The sequence below is a fragment of the Triturus cristatus genome, chromosome 11, assembly GCF_964204655.1.
Source record: "Triturus cristatus chromosome 11, aTriCri1.1, whole genome shotgun sequence".
NCBI classification, from domain to species: Eukaryota; Metazoa; Chordata; class Amphibia; order Caudata; family Salamandridae; genus Triturus; species Triturus cristatus.
The window spans coordinates 1,165,612,272-1,165,629,052 of NC_140594.1; the positions used below are offsets into that span (position 1 = coordinate 1,165,612,272).

At 42.2% G+C, this 16,781-nt stretch overlaps 1 protein-coding gene across 1 annotated transcript in view; it reads left to right on the top strand.

Moving 5' to 3' along the window:
• The window catches only part of LOC146788644 (putative cation-transporting ATPase 13A4), a 468,281-nt gene that overhangs the window by 387,472 nt on the left and 64,028 nt on the right, over window positions 1-16,781 (top strand). Inside the window, exon 24 of the mRNA XM_085635854.1 lies at window positions 1,546-1,642. Coding sequence (XP_085491980.1) covers window positions 1,546-1,642 — 97 coding nt within the window. The remainder of the gene's footprint in view (window positions 1-1,545; window positions 1,643-16,781) is intronic.

Here is a 16,781-nt window from a genome sequence, read left to right on the forward strand (position 1 = left end):
CTTTGGAATCCAGACTGGGAGAAGTCCAGGATGTGGTTCCTTTTGATGAACTCGGAGAGTTGGGCATTGATGGCGTTCTTAATGACCTTGGATAGGAAGGGGAGCAGAGAGATGGGTCTGAAGTTTTTGCGGTCTGTTGGGTCGACGGATGGCTTCTTCAGCAGGTGATTATTCTCGGCGTGCTTCAAGTCATCGTGGAAGGTGGCAGTCTCGATGGAGCAGTTGATGGTGCAGATTAGCTTGGGCAGGGGTCTGAGGGGGCTCCGGAGTAGATACTCTTCATGGTCTTGAGTGTGTCATCTGTGGTGAGCGGAGTCCGGTTGAGCAGGATCTGTTGGGGTGTGGCGTGGTTGTGTTTGGTAGTGTTGGGCATGGTGGAAGGGTCTTGGGTTTCAAAGCTGTTGTAGATCTGCCTGATCTTGTGGTGGAGGAAGGTGCTGAGTTTGTTGCAGAGGCCTTGAGAGGGAAGGACGTCTGTGGTCTCGCAATTGGGCTTGGCGAACTCCTTGATGATGGCAAAGAGTTCTTTGCTATTGTGTCTGTTGGCATGGATTCTGTCTTGGAGGGCCGTTTTCCTTGTGGTTTGGAGGAAGAGGTGGTGTGCATTGATGGCAGTTTTGAAGGTCGCATGGGTTTCTGGGGATTTCTTTTTCCTCCATCTCTTCTTGAGTCATCTGCAGGTATGTCTGGACTTGGGGAGGGAGGGAGTGAACCAGCCGAATTTCTTGAATTGTTGTTTGCTGGGGGCCTTCCTGAGGGGTGCCAGGGTGTTGGCACAGTTGGAGATCCATCGATGCTGAGGTGTTGGCATCTGCTGATGTTGGTGGAGAGATGTACTTTGGTGACCTCTTTCCAGCTAGGACGGGGGCGATGAGGGCCGTGGTGTACGGTGGGTGTGGTGAAGGTGAAGTGCACGCAGTTGCGCTCGGTCCACAGGAGTTCGGTGGTGTGGCTATTGGCACCTAGAATGTTTATTAAAATGCATTCCCACCCGTATATTAGTTGGTGTGCAAAGTGGAAATCCTAAATTTGTGAATGTGAATGATACACCTGGCCCAAAAGTCTTTGCAACTTTACACACCTTTAAACCTGGAAGAGGTGGCACCAGATTTGTTATATGGACAAGTAATATTGCAGTGTAGAGGTGAGAAAAAGGTTGCCCACTGTCTTTAACAAATAATTGCTAAATAAGCAACCCTCTTACAATTCACTGTCAATTTCACAGCTAAGTAGTGTACCTACACTGTGGAGCTTTGTCCTAAATCTGTGGGAGGAGATGTACTGGGTAAAGACAGATCATTTATGAAAGTTTTCATTCATGCAGACTACCCATCATCCATGGTTGATAGTGTTTTCTCCGCATGTATAGTGCATTGACACCCCTGGGTGCACTATATGTCACTTACAGACACAAAACGAATAAGCTGTGGACTGTGCTTGCTGTGCACATGTGCTTTTTTTTTCTTTTGCCACTGGGTAGTGGGGACAGAAGCTTTGAGGCACTGTTTGACTTATCAACAAGTGATTTTTGTGTTTTCCCACCAGGGAGGGGCGCTGTGCACTTGTGACCTCATTTGCGGTGTTTAAGTTCATGTCCATGTATGCAACTACAACCCTGATCAACCAGCTTCTCCTCTACTGGGTATGTTTTGAACTCATGGTGGCCTCTGATATGTTCCACTTAAGACCAACCAATATTGTGGAGTGGAATCACCCACGAAAATGTAATCAAAAGCTTAACTGTTTATTGTCTTACATCCTTGTGATTATGAAATATATGAAATATCATCAGCTCGGAATCTGTGAAGAAACAGAAACTGTCAGTATCCTTAAACTCATGTTTTGTCCCCCAGGTATTACTCATCGCTTGTTAGGACAGGATAGAGAGGGTCCACAGTAAGCATACTTGGAACAGTTCAGATTACAGAAACTGTTGTTCTTCCCTTATTGTGATGCAAATGGAGGCTATTTATTAGTATTTTCTTTACTTTATTGAAATGGAAATGGTATTCTCATAGAAGTGATGTACATAACTCCAAGATGGTACATGAGAATATTTGCAGACGGGGGGGATCACTTGGAGATGACTTATGGGGTATAATGGTTGCAGTGTGAGAAACTGTTATAAAGACGCCTCGAACAGGTAGGTGAAGTTCAAGTACTCTTTTATTACGGCCTCCACTCTGGAACCTCAAACACGTCTCACTGCAAGCTCAGTGACTACCAACTCTGCCAGTCAGGCTGCCTTGTCAACATTCTAAGGCAGCCTCTGGCTCAACTGTAGGAACATTCCAAGAGGTGAAAAAAGGGAGGGGGGTGAGAGAGAGAGCGGGAGAGACCATAGGAATGAGGTGGCATGTTATAAGGGAGATAAAGTAACTTAAGGGAATTATAACAGAAACACACTCAGATAGTGCTTTACCTGCACTGCAGATTGTACTCAACTCTGCTTGAAAGCCTCCTCTGCTTCAGACATCTAATGCCTCAAACACTACTTGCACAGCTTCCAGACCTGGCTGTCCAGCTCAAATATACCACTGTAGAATTCCTGTTATGTGCAAAAAAAGAGCAAACAAGCAACAGTACAAACCTGGCTCTGTGACAAGAACCTTGACATCTACAAACCCCAACTTTCACTGAATGCCGAGTCAATTGAATTCACCCTGGTCAGACAACCTCACCGTCAAGAAGCACTGTTCAAAAAAACAAGGACAGCTTAGAAGCAGCTCTCTCTTCTAAAGACATTGAAACCATTTCTTCTAGAAAGCAACGTCAAAGCTGCTGTTCAAACGCTCGTACTCTTTCATCTGGCTGGTGGTAATGCATGGCATCCCAGACCCCACACTGGCACCCTTTAAGAACATTCTACACACGGCACTTCCGTTATATCTGGTACATATTTGCTGAGGACCTTAGTCACAGATTCCATAAAACAACAAACCATATTTCCTGTGATTCTGCCTAATTTTGCATAAGTTGCTGAAAAGTTCATGAACATTCACCATATAAAATTGTGACACTTCTGACACCTTCTTTGTCACATAGACAACAATGAGTTGGAAAATTGTGATGTCAGATAAAGATGATTAAACATATTCATTGCTTCAACATGCATGTGAATGAGGGCGGACACACATGGCCCGTGCACAGGCTTGTTGTAGAAAGGATAAAGGGATCCAAATGAAGTTTTAGGGATGTTTATTAAAGTTTAGGATATCAAAGACCCCATCCACAGAAGCGCTCAAAATCAACTGCTCCCGACCAAGTCTTCCATTATTCTATCAGTCCAGAAGTCCGTTGACAAGCTCCTATGTTACAGAAACACATGTCACGCTGGTTCTATAACGTAGAATACCACATCACCTCCTCACTTATATATAACACAAAAACAAATAACAAAATACTTCAACTTTAGGAACAAAACTTAATATTTAAAAATACAGAAAGAGAAAATGGTTGTTAAACAACTGTCATGTAACGTGTCAATACAAAAAAAAATACATAAAATCACGAAAGCAAGCTGTTTTTCTTCTTTCATGTGGAGATCTTACTCCAATTCTCTCAGAAGCCTTTTCCTTGGAAGACAAAGGGACTGATCTTAGTCCCAAGTTACATTTTGATATTCTGTTGAGATTCCAAATCTTATTATCATCAGTTTTCACAGCATTTTTGAACAATTGTTTTACACGACAAGGCATACTGAATTTAGAACACTTTCCACCCTTTCTTGGAGATTTTATCTTCACCCAATCTCCTACTTGAATTCTTGTTTCCTTAACCGCTTTCCTCATGTCATACAATACCTTGGACTTCAATGTATTTCCTTCTTCTTTGGCTTCCCAACCTAAAGGTACACCAACCTGATCATCAGCCTTCACTCTCTTCTCAGTGAGGCAACCAGGACTGATCTCACAACAGGGTAACCTTCCTTTAAACAAACAGAAAGGTGACACACCTGTCATGGAATGAGGAGTCAACCTGTATTCTCTCACCTTCTTCCTCAAACCTTCAACCCAGCTGGACTCACACACAAGAGATAACTGCAAACTTTCTTTCAACACCTTAATAAAATGCTCCACCACACCATTTGATTCAGAGTGATAAAGTGAAGCTTTTATATGCTTCACCCCTCTCTCTCTAAGACACTCCTCCACCACACCCGAGGTAAACTGAACCCCATTGTCAGTGAGAACACTGGAGGGAAACCCTTCTCTCTCAAATAGCTCTTCTAAGAATTTAATCACATCACTAGACTCAATGGAGCTCACAACTTTGATCTCTGGCCACCGAGAAAACATGTCTATGCAAACCATTACATATCTGTCATGAGAACTGACTTTGATTGGACCGAGAATGTCCATAGCAATGTCAACCCATGGACCAGCGGCTCTTTCTATGAACAACCATCAGCTGTGTTCTACACTTTAACACCTTATCACTCTTTGCACAGTCCAAACATTCTCTAACTTCCCTCTCAATTATCAAATCCATTGATGGCCACCAGAAATTCTCCCTGACCCTTTCCTTGGTTTTTGAAATACACATCTGACTGGCATGAGCCTTTTTAACCAACACAAGTCTCAAGTCCACAGGAGGAACAAGTTTGCTTCCTCTTATGAGCAAGCCATCAACAACAGAAAGCTCATTGCGAACTTCCTAGATTCCATGTAAATCTTCTCAACACTTATTCTTGACCATCCAGCCCTCCACATCATTTTTACTACACGCTGCAAGCAAACATCCTTTTCCAGCAAACTTTTCCATTCGGTTTCCTGTATGATGCCTTCAGTTACAAAACAAACATTTAAGGCTGCATGAAAGTCTTCAGCGGCAAAACTCTCTTCCAAAGACGAATCGTCACACTCAAACTCAACATAGAGTCTTGCTAGACAGTCTGCCTGCAGGTTACTAGCACCTGGGACATAGTTTATTACAAAATCATACTCTTGAAGAGAAATCACCCATTTGCGTCTGCGATTGGAAATCTGATCCACACCTTTTTTTGTAAAGACCTCCCTAAGCGGCTTATGGTCTGTCTTTAATTCAAATTTACGCCCCACAAAAAACTTTCTAAGCTTTCTTACAGCCCCAAAGACAGCTAAGGCCTCTTTTTCAATAACTGAACAATTAATCTTCACCTCTCAGACCTCGTAAGATAAAAGCAAGCGTCCTATACTCACCGCCAGATCTTTGCAACAAAACTCCCCGCAAACCTTTTAAGCTAGCATCTGTCATCACAATCACATCATCATCAACATCAAAACTCCAGAGGTTTGATGCATTCTGCAAGCCTGATTTGATATCAATGAATTCTGCTTCACAAAGTTGGACTAGACAAATTCTGTGTTTTTCTTCAACAAGGATCTTAATGCTAACGTTCTTTCTACAAATTTGGGAATTAACTTATTAGAGAACTCAGTCATTCTCAAAAATTTTACTAACTCATTCCCGCTCTTGGCAGATTCTTTTTGTGTCAACTGACAATTTTTTAAGCTGGATCCCAGAGCTTGTAAATAGATGTCCAAAATATTGCATTGCATTTTCCTCGTTGGAGAATCAGACCACAATTTAACAACTTGTCTAAAACTTAACAAAACATTGTATTATGCTCTAAAGCAGTTGAACCTGAAACCAGAATATCATCCTGGTAGATCTTCACTCTCACCACACCCTTCAATATCTTCTCCATAGCCCATTGAAAAACTGATGTGGCTGATATGAGAGCAAATGGCATTCTTTAAAACTTAAAAGTACCAAAGGGTGTGGTGAAAGTACTCGATTCATGGGACTTATCATGAAGTTTAATTTGGGGATAAGCCAAATTAAGATCTAGGGATGAAAAATATTTTGTCCCATTTAACATGCTAAGCCCTTCACTAATGTTGGGTAAAGGGTAGTGATCAACCACAACAGCTTTGTTTAATTTTCTCAAGTCTACACAGAGGCACGCTTCACCATTGGCCTTACGGGCCATTACAACTGGTGAAACCCATTGTGAAGCTTCTACCTCTTCAATTATTCCATTCGCAACTAGTTTGTCTAACATTTCTGACTTTTTGGCAGGTTTCGGGCAAGCATTCTCATTCAACCTGAGCTTGTGAACATGATTCTTTAAAAAAAAACAATTCATGTTTTAAAACTTCTGAATACTCTTCCAGTAGGTTATCAAAATCAACGTGAACAGAGTTAACAGTAGGTTTATCTCTCAAGCAAACCATGGGTTTAGCATTAGGTTCAAGAAAAACAAAAAGATCACGCTAGTGCACCCAACTTGTCAGGAACACTCTGAATGTCATAACTCTTAAAACTAAAGATGCAAGAGGGCGCCGAGTAATTGTTAAACCCTCTCTATGCAATTGTTGGTCCACAGTCAATTGTGTATAGAAACCTTTTCCAAGATGGCCGCTTCATTTTCCAGCTGTCAAATTGATTCCAAAGTCTCGCGGGAAGTGAGGCTTTGTTTTGTGAGGAGGTGCGTTCTATTGCGCACTTCAATTCACTAGCGGTCATGTGAAGTCGCTCTTTCATAGCCCGAGTCTGAGTTCCAGAGTTTTGGGAGAATATCTCTACAAGCCATTGAAGGCGTGAGAGGCAGCTTGTAGAGTGAGTTCTCCCGTCTCCTTTTGGCGAAATAAGGATTTAAGTATAGTGCGAGGAGGAATATCCACCACTCTTCCTAGTACGGAAACTCGCACTTGAGTCACTCTTCTCAGCGCTGAAACGCGCATTCTCTTCACGCTTCTCAGTGCGGTAACGCGCGCATTCGTCACTCTCCACAGTGCAGGAAAGTAACATCAGAACTTCTCTTCACCAGCTGAAGTGCGGTATCTCGCACACAGAATTTCGGAAGACGCTGGTATCCTGAGACGGACTCAGGTTATGCAGGGTCTCTTTACTCCGGTAGGCTTACCGTTGAGAGAAGGAGACCGAGAGCGGAAAGAAACGACTTTGAAGTATCAACAAGCAAGTAAGCAATAACAGAAAAAGACTGTGTTTCTGCAGATATAATATTCAGTTTCTTGTTTGAATAAGTACATTTTGAGCCAGCTCACACTAAACCTTTTCCTCCCTTGCGCTTAACCTAATTCTTTCCTTACCAGTTATTCCTTTCCCTGTTCCCTTTTGCGCGTCATCCTTTTCAAGCAAGCTGGGAGAACTCAATGGTTTACCAATTCCCTACTCAGGAGGAGGAGTAGTCAAGACTGAGAGAAATTTTCCATTTGAACTCTGGCACCAATCAATAAGAATAGTCTAATCAAAAGTAAAGACCAGTACAAGAGGTAAGGGAAGAAAGAGGTAGAATAAATGATAGAGTGAGAGAGTGAAAAGTAAGAATAAGGATTGTCTTACCTATGATTGTATCTCCCTATGTATTAGGTCTATTTAATTTGAAGTCAATCAGTAGTCATCCTAGCGAGGCAGAAACTCCTGCGCCACCTGGTAAGAAGAATAAAGTATTAAGTTGAGTTTAGAAGGAAAAATATAACAAATGCTAAGGTACTGAGTTTGGAATGCTGTCTCCTTTTGTGCATTAGGTATTCTCAAGTCATCTTCACCACACTGAAGAAGGAGTCCAGGCTAGCACGAGTGTCTCTTCTCAATCCCATTTCCCCTTCCCCCCGTCTGGAGCAGCTGCGTTACGCAGTGTGTTCTGGAGGGTGGGCAAGGGAATTCTAGTGCCATTCTGCCTCTGTGAAGAGATTCAAGCACAGTGTTTCTGACAGATTGAAGTGCCCACAAAAGGTTCTTCACCCGGGTAGAATGGCGGAGGGTTTTAGTTTAAAAGCGTTAGGTGAAATGTTGGAGGGAATTCAGTGAGAGTTAGGGGCACTAAGTGAAGAGAATAAGAGTTTAAGACAAGACATAATAGCTTCTAGACAGGAAACTATTCAACTATCCCAAAAAGTTTGTGAGTTATCCACAGGAGCACCCACTGCTCAAAATTTCCCAAGTAGTTCTTTGCCCAATCAAGACCCTGGCACTGTAGCTCAAGTTATTCACTCCGTCTCCCCTATAATTTATCTAGCCCCCCCGAAAGATATTGTGGAGACCCACAGAAAGCCCAACTCTTTCTTGCCCAATGTTCTTTACACTTCATGTGTCGTGCTAATCTATTCCCAGACGCTCAATCACGAGAGGCCTTTATACTGTCCTATCTGGGAGGGACGCAGTCAATTGGGCCATGCCATTGGTTTCTAGAGACGATCCCTTTTTGTATAATTTGGAAAGTTTCAAGACTGAATTTCTTAGGATTCCCTCAGCCTCAGAGTTAGCCCGCTTAGTAAGAGAAAACATAGTCAAGATCCATGGTGTTCCAAAAATTGTGATTTCCGACCGGGGCCCCCAATTTGTGTCACACTTTTGGAAGGCTTTTGTTAAAGGGTTAGGAGTAGAGGTCAGGCATTCCACCAGTTATCACCCTGAGACCGATGGCCAGACTGAAGGAGTAAATCAAGAGTTAGAACAGTACTTACGTCTCTTTCTTCTGGATCAGGGTGCTGATTGGTCCGAATTACTTTGGATGGCAGAATTTGCACAAAATAACACCAAGAGTGTTTCCACTGGTTATTCCCCTTTCTTTCTGAACTATGGGAGGTATCCAAATCCATTATGTAATCAGGGAGATTTTGGGGTCCCAGCCACTAGCAATCTGCTGTCAGACTTGAATTCTGCTCATAAATCTGCAGAGTCAAATCTGTTAAAGGCTAAGAAGGGCTACAAACGACAGGCAGATAACCACAGGAGGGAAACACCACAGTTTCAGGTGGGAGATTCTGTATGGCTTTCATCTCGAAATCTTAGGTTGAAGGGAAATCGAAAATTTAGCCTTGTTTTATAGGTCCATTTTCCATTGAGCAAGTTTTGGGCCCAGTTACTGTCAAACTCAAATTACCTACACAGTTAGGAATTCATCCTGTGTTCCATGTATCTCTTTTGAATAAGACTGCTTCTAATCTCCGATTAGATAGACCCCCGCCCCGTTTAAGGATAGAACAACATCTAGAGTATGAAGTAAAGGGGGTGTTAGATTCGAAGAGAAGTAAGGGGAAATTGTTCTACTTGATAGATTGAAAAGGTTATGGACCAGAAGAGAGATCTTGGGAACCTGTTGAGAATGTACATGCTATGATATAATCAAAAAGAGGGAAAAAGAAGAGGCTGTGATCCAAACGGCTTCCAGCTAGTCATATATAATCAAAGGAGAATGGATCACTTGTTGCTGGCACCAGGGTTCAGGTGGTTGTATCTAATATAGGTAAAAACCCTCAATCACGTAAAGTAATGTATGGGCGGTATATCTTGGTTCTCCGCCTTTAAATACGTGATAGCATCATCATTGGGTTTATTCCATGCATCCTCCAACCTGGAGGGAACCACTGAATCTTCCAGTAGTGATCAGGGAAAAAAATGATAAAATAAAAAAGTAAAAGAGTGAGGAGTGCTCAAGTGAAGTGGTTAGTTATAATAAAATATTCCTCATGCTGCCTAAAAAAATGTTTTTATTCTGATAGGTGCTGAGGAAAAGTTAAAAACATCAAGTAGCAGACTGGACGTATTATGGATCCTCTGCGATGTTAAACGTAGTGAACGGTCGACATGTTTCAGCTCTTGAGGTGCCCAGAGGGGGGTCAGGGAGCTTTCTTCAGGACCTTGAGTGAGTAGCGTGATTTGAAAAGTTTCCAAAATCATATAGAAGTTCCAATATTGATTCAGAGGGACTTCGTCAGTGGTAGTACCTATATGCAAAAGAAAAGGGGCGGGGGGGAACAGTGAGTATGGGCGTCCTTGGTAAATTCAAGGATGGAGGGGCCAAGGAAGCTGCAAAGGTAATGAAGATGAACAATACAAAAGCAACTATAATTGGCAAATCTTTATATACATTTGGTATACATTTTAATCTGCAAGTGGAGATTAGAACCATCGCTCTTTCTAGGTGAGACTTCAAAACGCAATGACTTGGGAAGCAGGCGGTTAGTAGGTGGATGTTAAACATATTGCAACATGAGCATTTACTCATAGAGTCAGAGTTAGTCCAAAGCCTGATGTGTTGGTTAAAAAGGGGGGCGGTACATACTGGTCGTGAAAGCGACAGTAATAAATAATGGTTGGATAAAGAAGACAATACCAACAGAGGAGACACCTCTCTGAGACCCAAGTCTACTTTCTGCCCAGCGCACCATCAAGTTCCAGTAGAGATTCAAGCGTTTGAACAAGCAGTCATGAAGGAAATCAATCAACTTGGCGAGACAGCAAAAAAAACGTTTATGAACACCACAAACAAAGAGAAGAAAGCTCTAGAAGAACTAAGAACACATCCGAATATTATCATCAAACCCACCGATAAAGGCGGAGGCATTGTCATTCTCAATAAAGAAGCCTACCACACACAATGTCTAGAGTTACTATCTGATAACAAATTTTACAAAATAATAACGGAAGATCCCACACCCAGATTACAACGAACTATCAACCTTATGGTTGAAGAAGCCGAGACTAATAGTTGGATCTCAAAGAATGAAGCTTCTTTTCTACGTACCACCCTCCCACGAACGCCATACTTCTACTCTCTTCCGAAAGTACACAAAGCAAGAAAACCCCCACCTGGATGTCCCATAGTCTCTGGGATTGGCTCAATTCTTGAACCCCTCTCCCAATTTGCGGACCAATTCCTAAAACCTATGGTCCAACGAACACCCACGTATCTCAAAGACACACGTCATCTCCTCAATTTCCTAAAAGACAAGATTTTCTCCAGTGAAACGATGCTGCTCGTAGGACTCGATATAGAAAGTCTTTATACGAGCCTACCACAACAAGCCACCCTGGATACTCTCGAAGATCTACTCTTCCAACAAGAATGGCTATACCATACACCTAGACACTTTGTCTTAGAATGCTGCAGACTGGCCTTGACTGAAAACTTTTTCGAATATGAAGGTACTCTCTACCAACAATGCCACGGTACTTCCATGGGAAGTACCTTTGCTCCAAGCGTGGCAGGCCTCTACGTGAGCAATTTTGAGAGTACCTTCATATTAAATGACACCAACCCCTTCCTTCCAAAAATCCTATTCTGGAAAAGGTATGTAGATGATGTCATTATGCTCTGGGATGGTACCAAAACCAACTTACAAGAATTTCACGATTGGATGAATACTCAAGACCCCTGCCTCAAGTTCACCTATGACGCAGATAAGGAACACTTGGACTTCCTAGATCTCACCATTTATGTTGAAAATGACATCATCAAGACAAAGACCTTTTATAAACCAACAGCTAAAAACAGCTTGCTCTCTTTCAATAGTTTCCACCCGCGTCCACTGCGAGAGAACTTGTCTTACAGCCAATTCCTCCGCCTTAAAAGGAACTGCAGTGAACTCAGTGAGTACAAATTGCAAGCACAAGATCTTTCGACCAAACTCAGTAAAAGAAACTACCCTGAAAAAATAATTAAAAAATGCCAGAAGAGGGCTAGAAATCAGCCAAGAGAAAGCCTCCTGGAGTTAACACCGAAAACCACAACCACTGAGAAATTGACTTGTGTCACCACCTACAGTACTGTAACAAACTCAGTCAAAAATATCATTAACAAAAATTGGCGTATCCTTACCTCTGGCAGCCTCACGTGGCCAAAACCCATGTTTGCCAACAGACGAACCAGGAACTATAAAGACATCCTGGTAAACACTCGTCCACCAGATGTCACACCGAATTTAACTCAAAGTACCTTGTGGACCCTACCCCCAGTTACAGGCCACTTTCCATGCGGCAATTGCTCTGTCTGCTCCCTGACAAAAGCTACCAAAACTGTAATCTTATCACCAAAATTGACCTGGACGATGAGACAACATACCAACTGCAACACGACACATGTCATTTACATGATCACCTGCCCGTGTGCTCTCAGGTATATTGGAATGACTTGCCGCAAGATCAAACAAAGAATATGCGAGCACCGAAGCAATGTCAAATGCGGTCGAGGAACTACCAAATTAAGTGCCCGCTATATTGAACATCCACACACTGTCAATGAACTGAGATGGATAATCCTGGAAACACTTGTATCCAAAACACCCAATGCAGAGAAACTACTCTTCCAGAAAGAACAACGATGGGTCCACCGCCTTAAAACCAACAGTATGGGTTTGAATGACGATATTCCATGGCTAAGTGTGACATTATAAACAGAGAAAGGGTATATACATACTAACTCAACAGCGGTACGCTGTGTCTTCTCTACCGTATTTAGATGTGCCAGTACATCCCTCCCATTAATGAGAAACTCCGAGATCCCCATTCCGGACACGCCCGCCCAGCTGCACTATTTAACAATAACGATAGAACAACTGTAGCCCTGCACAACAATTACCGTTGTTTTAACATCACGTTAGCCATTGATATGATTTGTTCCGATTTGTACGACTGAATAAAGTTTTTGGCACTGACACGGCCCGCACCAGTCCCCTTTCTACTTCCTTTCATCTCGCTACTTAAACACACCCCTGGCTTCCACGTCTACACAGGAAACCAGAGTCAGCACAAGTCGTACCTGACAACCGCGGTACGGAGCCCTCAACACCAGCACAACCATGAAGACACGTAACGTTACTCTGTAATTTTCCCCTGTAATGCTCGCTCTTTTCTCTATTTGCACAGTATTAACGCTGCCTGTATCTACGTACGGAGCTCGTACTGTGGAACATCCCAGGTATTATTCTTCAGTTGTTGAACACAGCGCATAGCTTTCACCCTATACGCACCAGACCACGGAGCGATTTTGTGTCAAAAAAGATTCCTTATGAAGCTCGCTTAATTTCGTGATTAGCGCCTTTTTTAGCCATAATTGTATTCATTACCCATTATGCTTGTACAGATCAACAATCATTGTCGCAGCCATAGACAAACACGGTTGCACACTAAGGGGCTCGTTGCGGACCAGCACTTAACCATTATTTATTACTGTCGCTTTCACGACCAGTATGTACCGCCCCCCTTTTTAATCAAAACATCAGGCTTTGGACTAACTCTGACTCTATGAGTAAATGCTCATGTTGCAATATGTTTAACATCCACCTACTAACCGCCTGCTTCCCAAGTCATTGCGTTTTGAAGTCTCACCTAGAAAGAGCGATGGTTCTAATCTCCACTTGCAGATTAAAATGTATACCAAATGTATATAAAGATTTGCCAATTATAGTTGCTTTTGTATTGTTCATCTTCATTACCTTTGCAGCTTCCTTGGCCCCTCCATCCTTGAATTTACCAAGGACGCCCATACTCACTGTTCCCCCCCCGCCCCTTTTCTTTTGCATATAGGTACTACCCCTGACGAAGTCCCTCTGAATCAATATTGGAACTTCTATATGATTTTGGAAAATTTTCAAATCACGCTACTCACTCAAGGTCCTGAAGAAAGCTCCCTGACCCCCCTCTGGGCACCTCAAGAGCTGAAACATGTCGACCGTTCACTACGTTTAACATCGCAGAGGATCCATAATACGTCCAGTCTGCTACTTGATGTTTTTAACTTTTCCTCAGCACCTATCAGAATAAAAACATTTTTTTAGGCAGCATGAGGAATATTTTATTATAACTAACCACTTCACTTGAGCACTCCTCACTCTTTTACTTTTTTATTTTATCATTTTTTTCCCTGATCACTACTGGAAGATTCAGTGGTTCCCTCCAGGTTGGAGGATGCATGGAATAAACCCAATGATGATGCTTTCATGCATTTAAAGGCGGAGAACCAAGGTATACCGCCCATACATTACTTTACGTGATTGAGGGTTTTTACCTATATCAGATACAACCACCTGAACCCTGGTGCCAGCAACAAGTGATCCATTCTCCTTTGATTATATGAGAATGTACATGCCCCAAGACTGATAAAACGATTTCATGCTCAACGTCCTCTGAAACCAAGACCGATAAATCGGTCTTTGAGAGGGGGTACTGTCAGGAACACTCTGAATGTCATAACTCTTAAAGCTAAAGGTGCAAGAGGGTGCAGAGTAATTGTTAAACCCTCTCTCTGCAATTGTTGGTCCACAGTCAATTGTGTATAGAAACCTTTTCCAAGATGGCCGCTTCATTTTCCAGCTGTCAGATTGATTCCAAAGTCTCGCAGGAAGTGAGGCTTTGTGTTCTGAGGAGGCGCATTCTATTGCGCACTTCAATTCACTAGCGGTCAGGTGAAGTCGCTCTTTCATAGCCCGAGTCTGAGTTCCAGTGTTTTGGGAGAATATCTCTACAAGCGATTGAAGGCGTGAGAGGCAGCTTGTGGAGCGAGTTCTCCTGTCTCCTTTTGGCGGAATAAGGATTTAAGTATAGTGCGAGGAGGAATATCTGCAACTCTTCCTAGTGCGGAAACTCGCACTTGAGTCACTCTTCTCAGCGCTGAAACGCGCATTCTCTTCACGCTTCTCAGCGTTGTAACGCGCGCATTCGTCACTCTCCTCAGTGCAGGAAAGTAATATCAGAACTTCTCTTCACCAGCTGAAGTGCGGTATGTCGCACACAGAATTTTGGAAGGCGCTGGTATCCTGAGACGGACTGAGGTAATGCAGGGTCTCCTTTACTCCGGTAGGCTTACCGTCGAGAGAAGGAGACCGGGAGCGGAAAGAAACGACGTTGAAGTATCAACAAGCAAGTAAGCAATAACAGAAAAAGACTGTGTTTCTGCAGATATAATATTCAGTTTCTTGTCTGGATAAGTACTTTTTGAGCCAGCTCGCACTAAACCTTTTCCTCCCTTGCGCTTAACTTAATTCTTTCCTTTCCATTTATTCCTTTCCCTGTTCCCTTTTGCGCGTCATCCTTTTCAAGCAAGCTGGGAGAACTCAATGGTCTACCAATTCCCTACTCAGGAGGAGGAGTAGTCAAGACTGAGAAAAACTTTCCATTTGAACTCGTGCACCAATCAATAAGAATAGTGTAATTAAAAGTAAAGACCAGTACAAGAGGTAAGGGAAGAAAGAGGTAGAATAAATGATAGAGTGAGAGAGTGAAAAGTAAGAATAAGGATTGTCTTACCTATGATTGTATCTCCCTATGTATTAGGTCTATTTAATTTGACGTCAATCAGTAGTCATCCTACTGAAATAGAAGTGAGGCAGAAACTCCTGCGGCACCTGGTAGGAAGAATAAAGTATTAAGTTGAGTTTAGAAGGAAAAAGATAACAAATGCTAAGGTACTGAGTTTGGAATGCTGTCTCCTTTTGTGCATTAGGTATTCTCAAGTCATCTTCACCACACTGAAGAAGGAGTCCAGGCTAGCACGAGTGTCTCTTCTCAATCCCATTTCCCCTTCCCCCTGTCTGGAACAGCTGCATTACGCAGTGTGTTCTGGAGGGTGGGCAAGGGAATTCTAGCGCCATTCTGCCTCTGTGAAGAGATTCAAGCACAGCATTTCTGACACAACTTATCAGTGAGTCTCCTTTGTCAGAAACATATATTTTCCCTGAAATGATCCTATCTTCAAATTCTATTGAACCCCAAAAAATAACCTGCAAATTGTATTGGCTCACCACCGTAACCCTTTGGTTATATATCTGGCTTTAAGTGTTTCACTCCAGACGTGGGTTTTTCTTCATAAAATGCAAGTGGTATCAAAGTAATTTTTGCCCCTGAGTCAAATAACATTAGAACATTTTGATGATTCACTAACACCGTTTCTAGTAGTCCATCAAGTTTCTCTACACAGTTCTCAAGAATAATTACGTCTTCTACTGAGTCATCATCGCAGTCTATTTCCCTAACCTTCTTCGTAGTAGACCTGAAACATTTTGAGACATGTCCTTTTTTTCCCACAATTCTTACACATGGCCTTCCAGCCAAGACACAACTTATTGTTGGCCAAATGACCAGCATCACCACATCAAAAGCATTTCCCAACAAAAGGTTTGTTAGACGATTTGCTATTCACATCATACTTTGAGTAACTTTGACTTGGTTTATTGTCCTTATCCTTTTCCACTACCACTTTAACACTTGTATCCCCATCTTTATTTGTTGTTAAGGTATCTTTCTACATGACTTCTACACACTCCTTAAAATGTTCTAAGGTTTTCGCTAGAGATAATACCTTGTGTAGGGACGGATTATTTTTCTCCAAAAGTGTCTCCTTTGCCTTTTTAAGATTGCACCCTAACATGAATTGATCCCTAAGACGTTCATCAATAGATGCTCCAAAGCGACATGTAGATGCTAATTTACATAGCACAGTAATTAATTGTTCAACAGTCTCACTTTGGCGTTGCATCCTTTTACCAAAGTGATACCTCTCAAGAACAGTGTTCGATTTTTGTGCGATAGTGAAGATCAAGTTTCTTTATAGCTATCTCATACTTATTTAGATATGCTACATCATCCTCCGACAATTCGGGGAAATGTTCGTATACTTCTTGTCCCTCAGAACCAAGACAATGCAATAATAACAATGTTTTTCTCTCCACACTTAGAGTGGCACCACACACTTTTGCATAATGACCAAAACTTTTTTCCATTTTGAGCATTTTCAATGGTGAATCACCTGGCGAGTTAAAAAAATAATGGTGTAGGAACATTCTTCATGGCAAATATAATTAAACATCACACACTTTCTTTAAAATACAGAAAATAGGATTGAGGAGGCTAGAGACGAATTAAGGTGAAGGTTAACTTAGAATAAGGTGTGCATGTCACCGTGACACACTTGTTTTCCCAAAAGATGCATGCAATCTTGTTAAGTGTGTCACTGTCAAAGCAATTATTTAAATGTGGCACCCAACAAAGAAAGG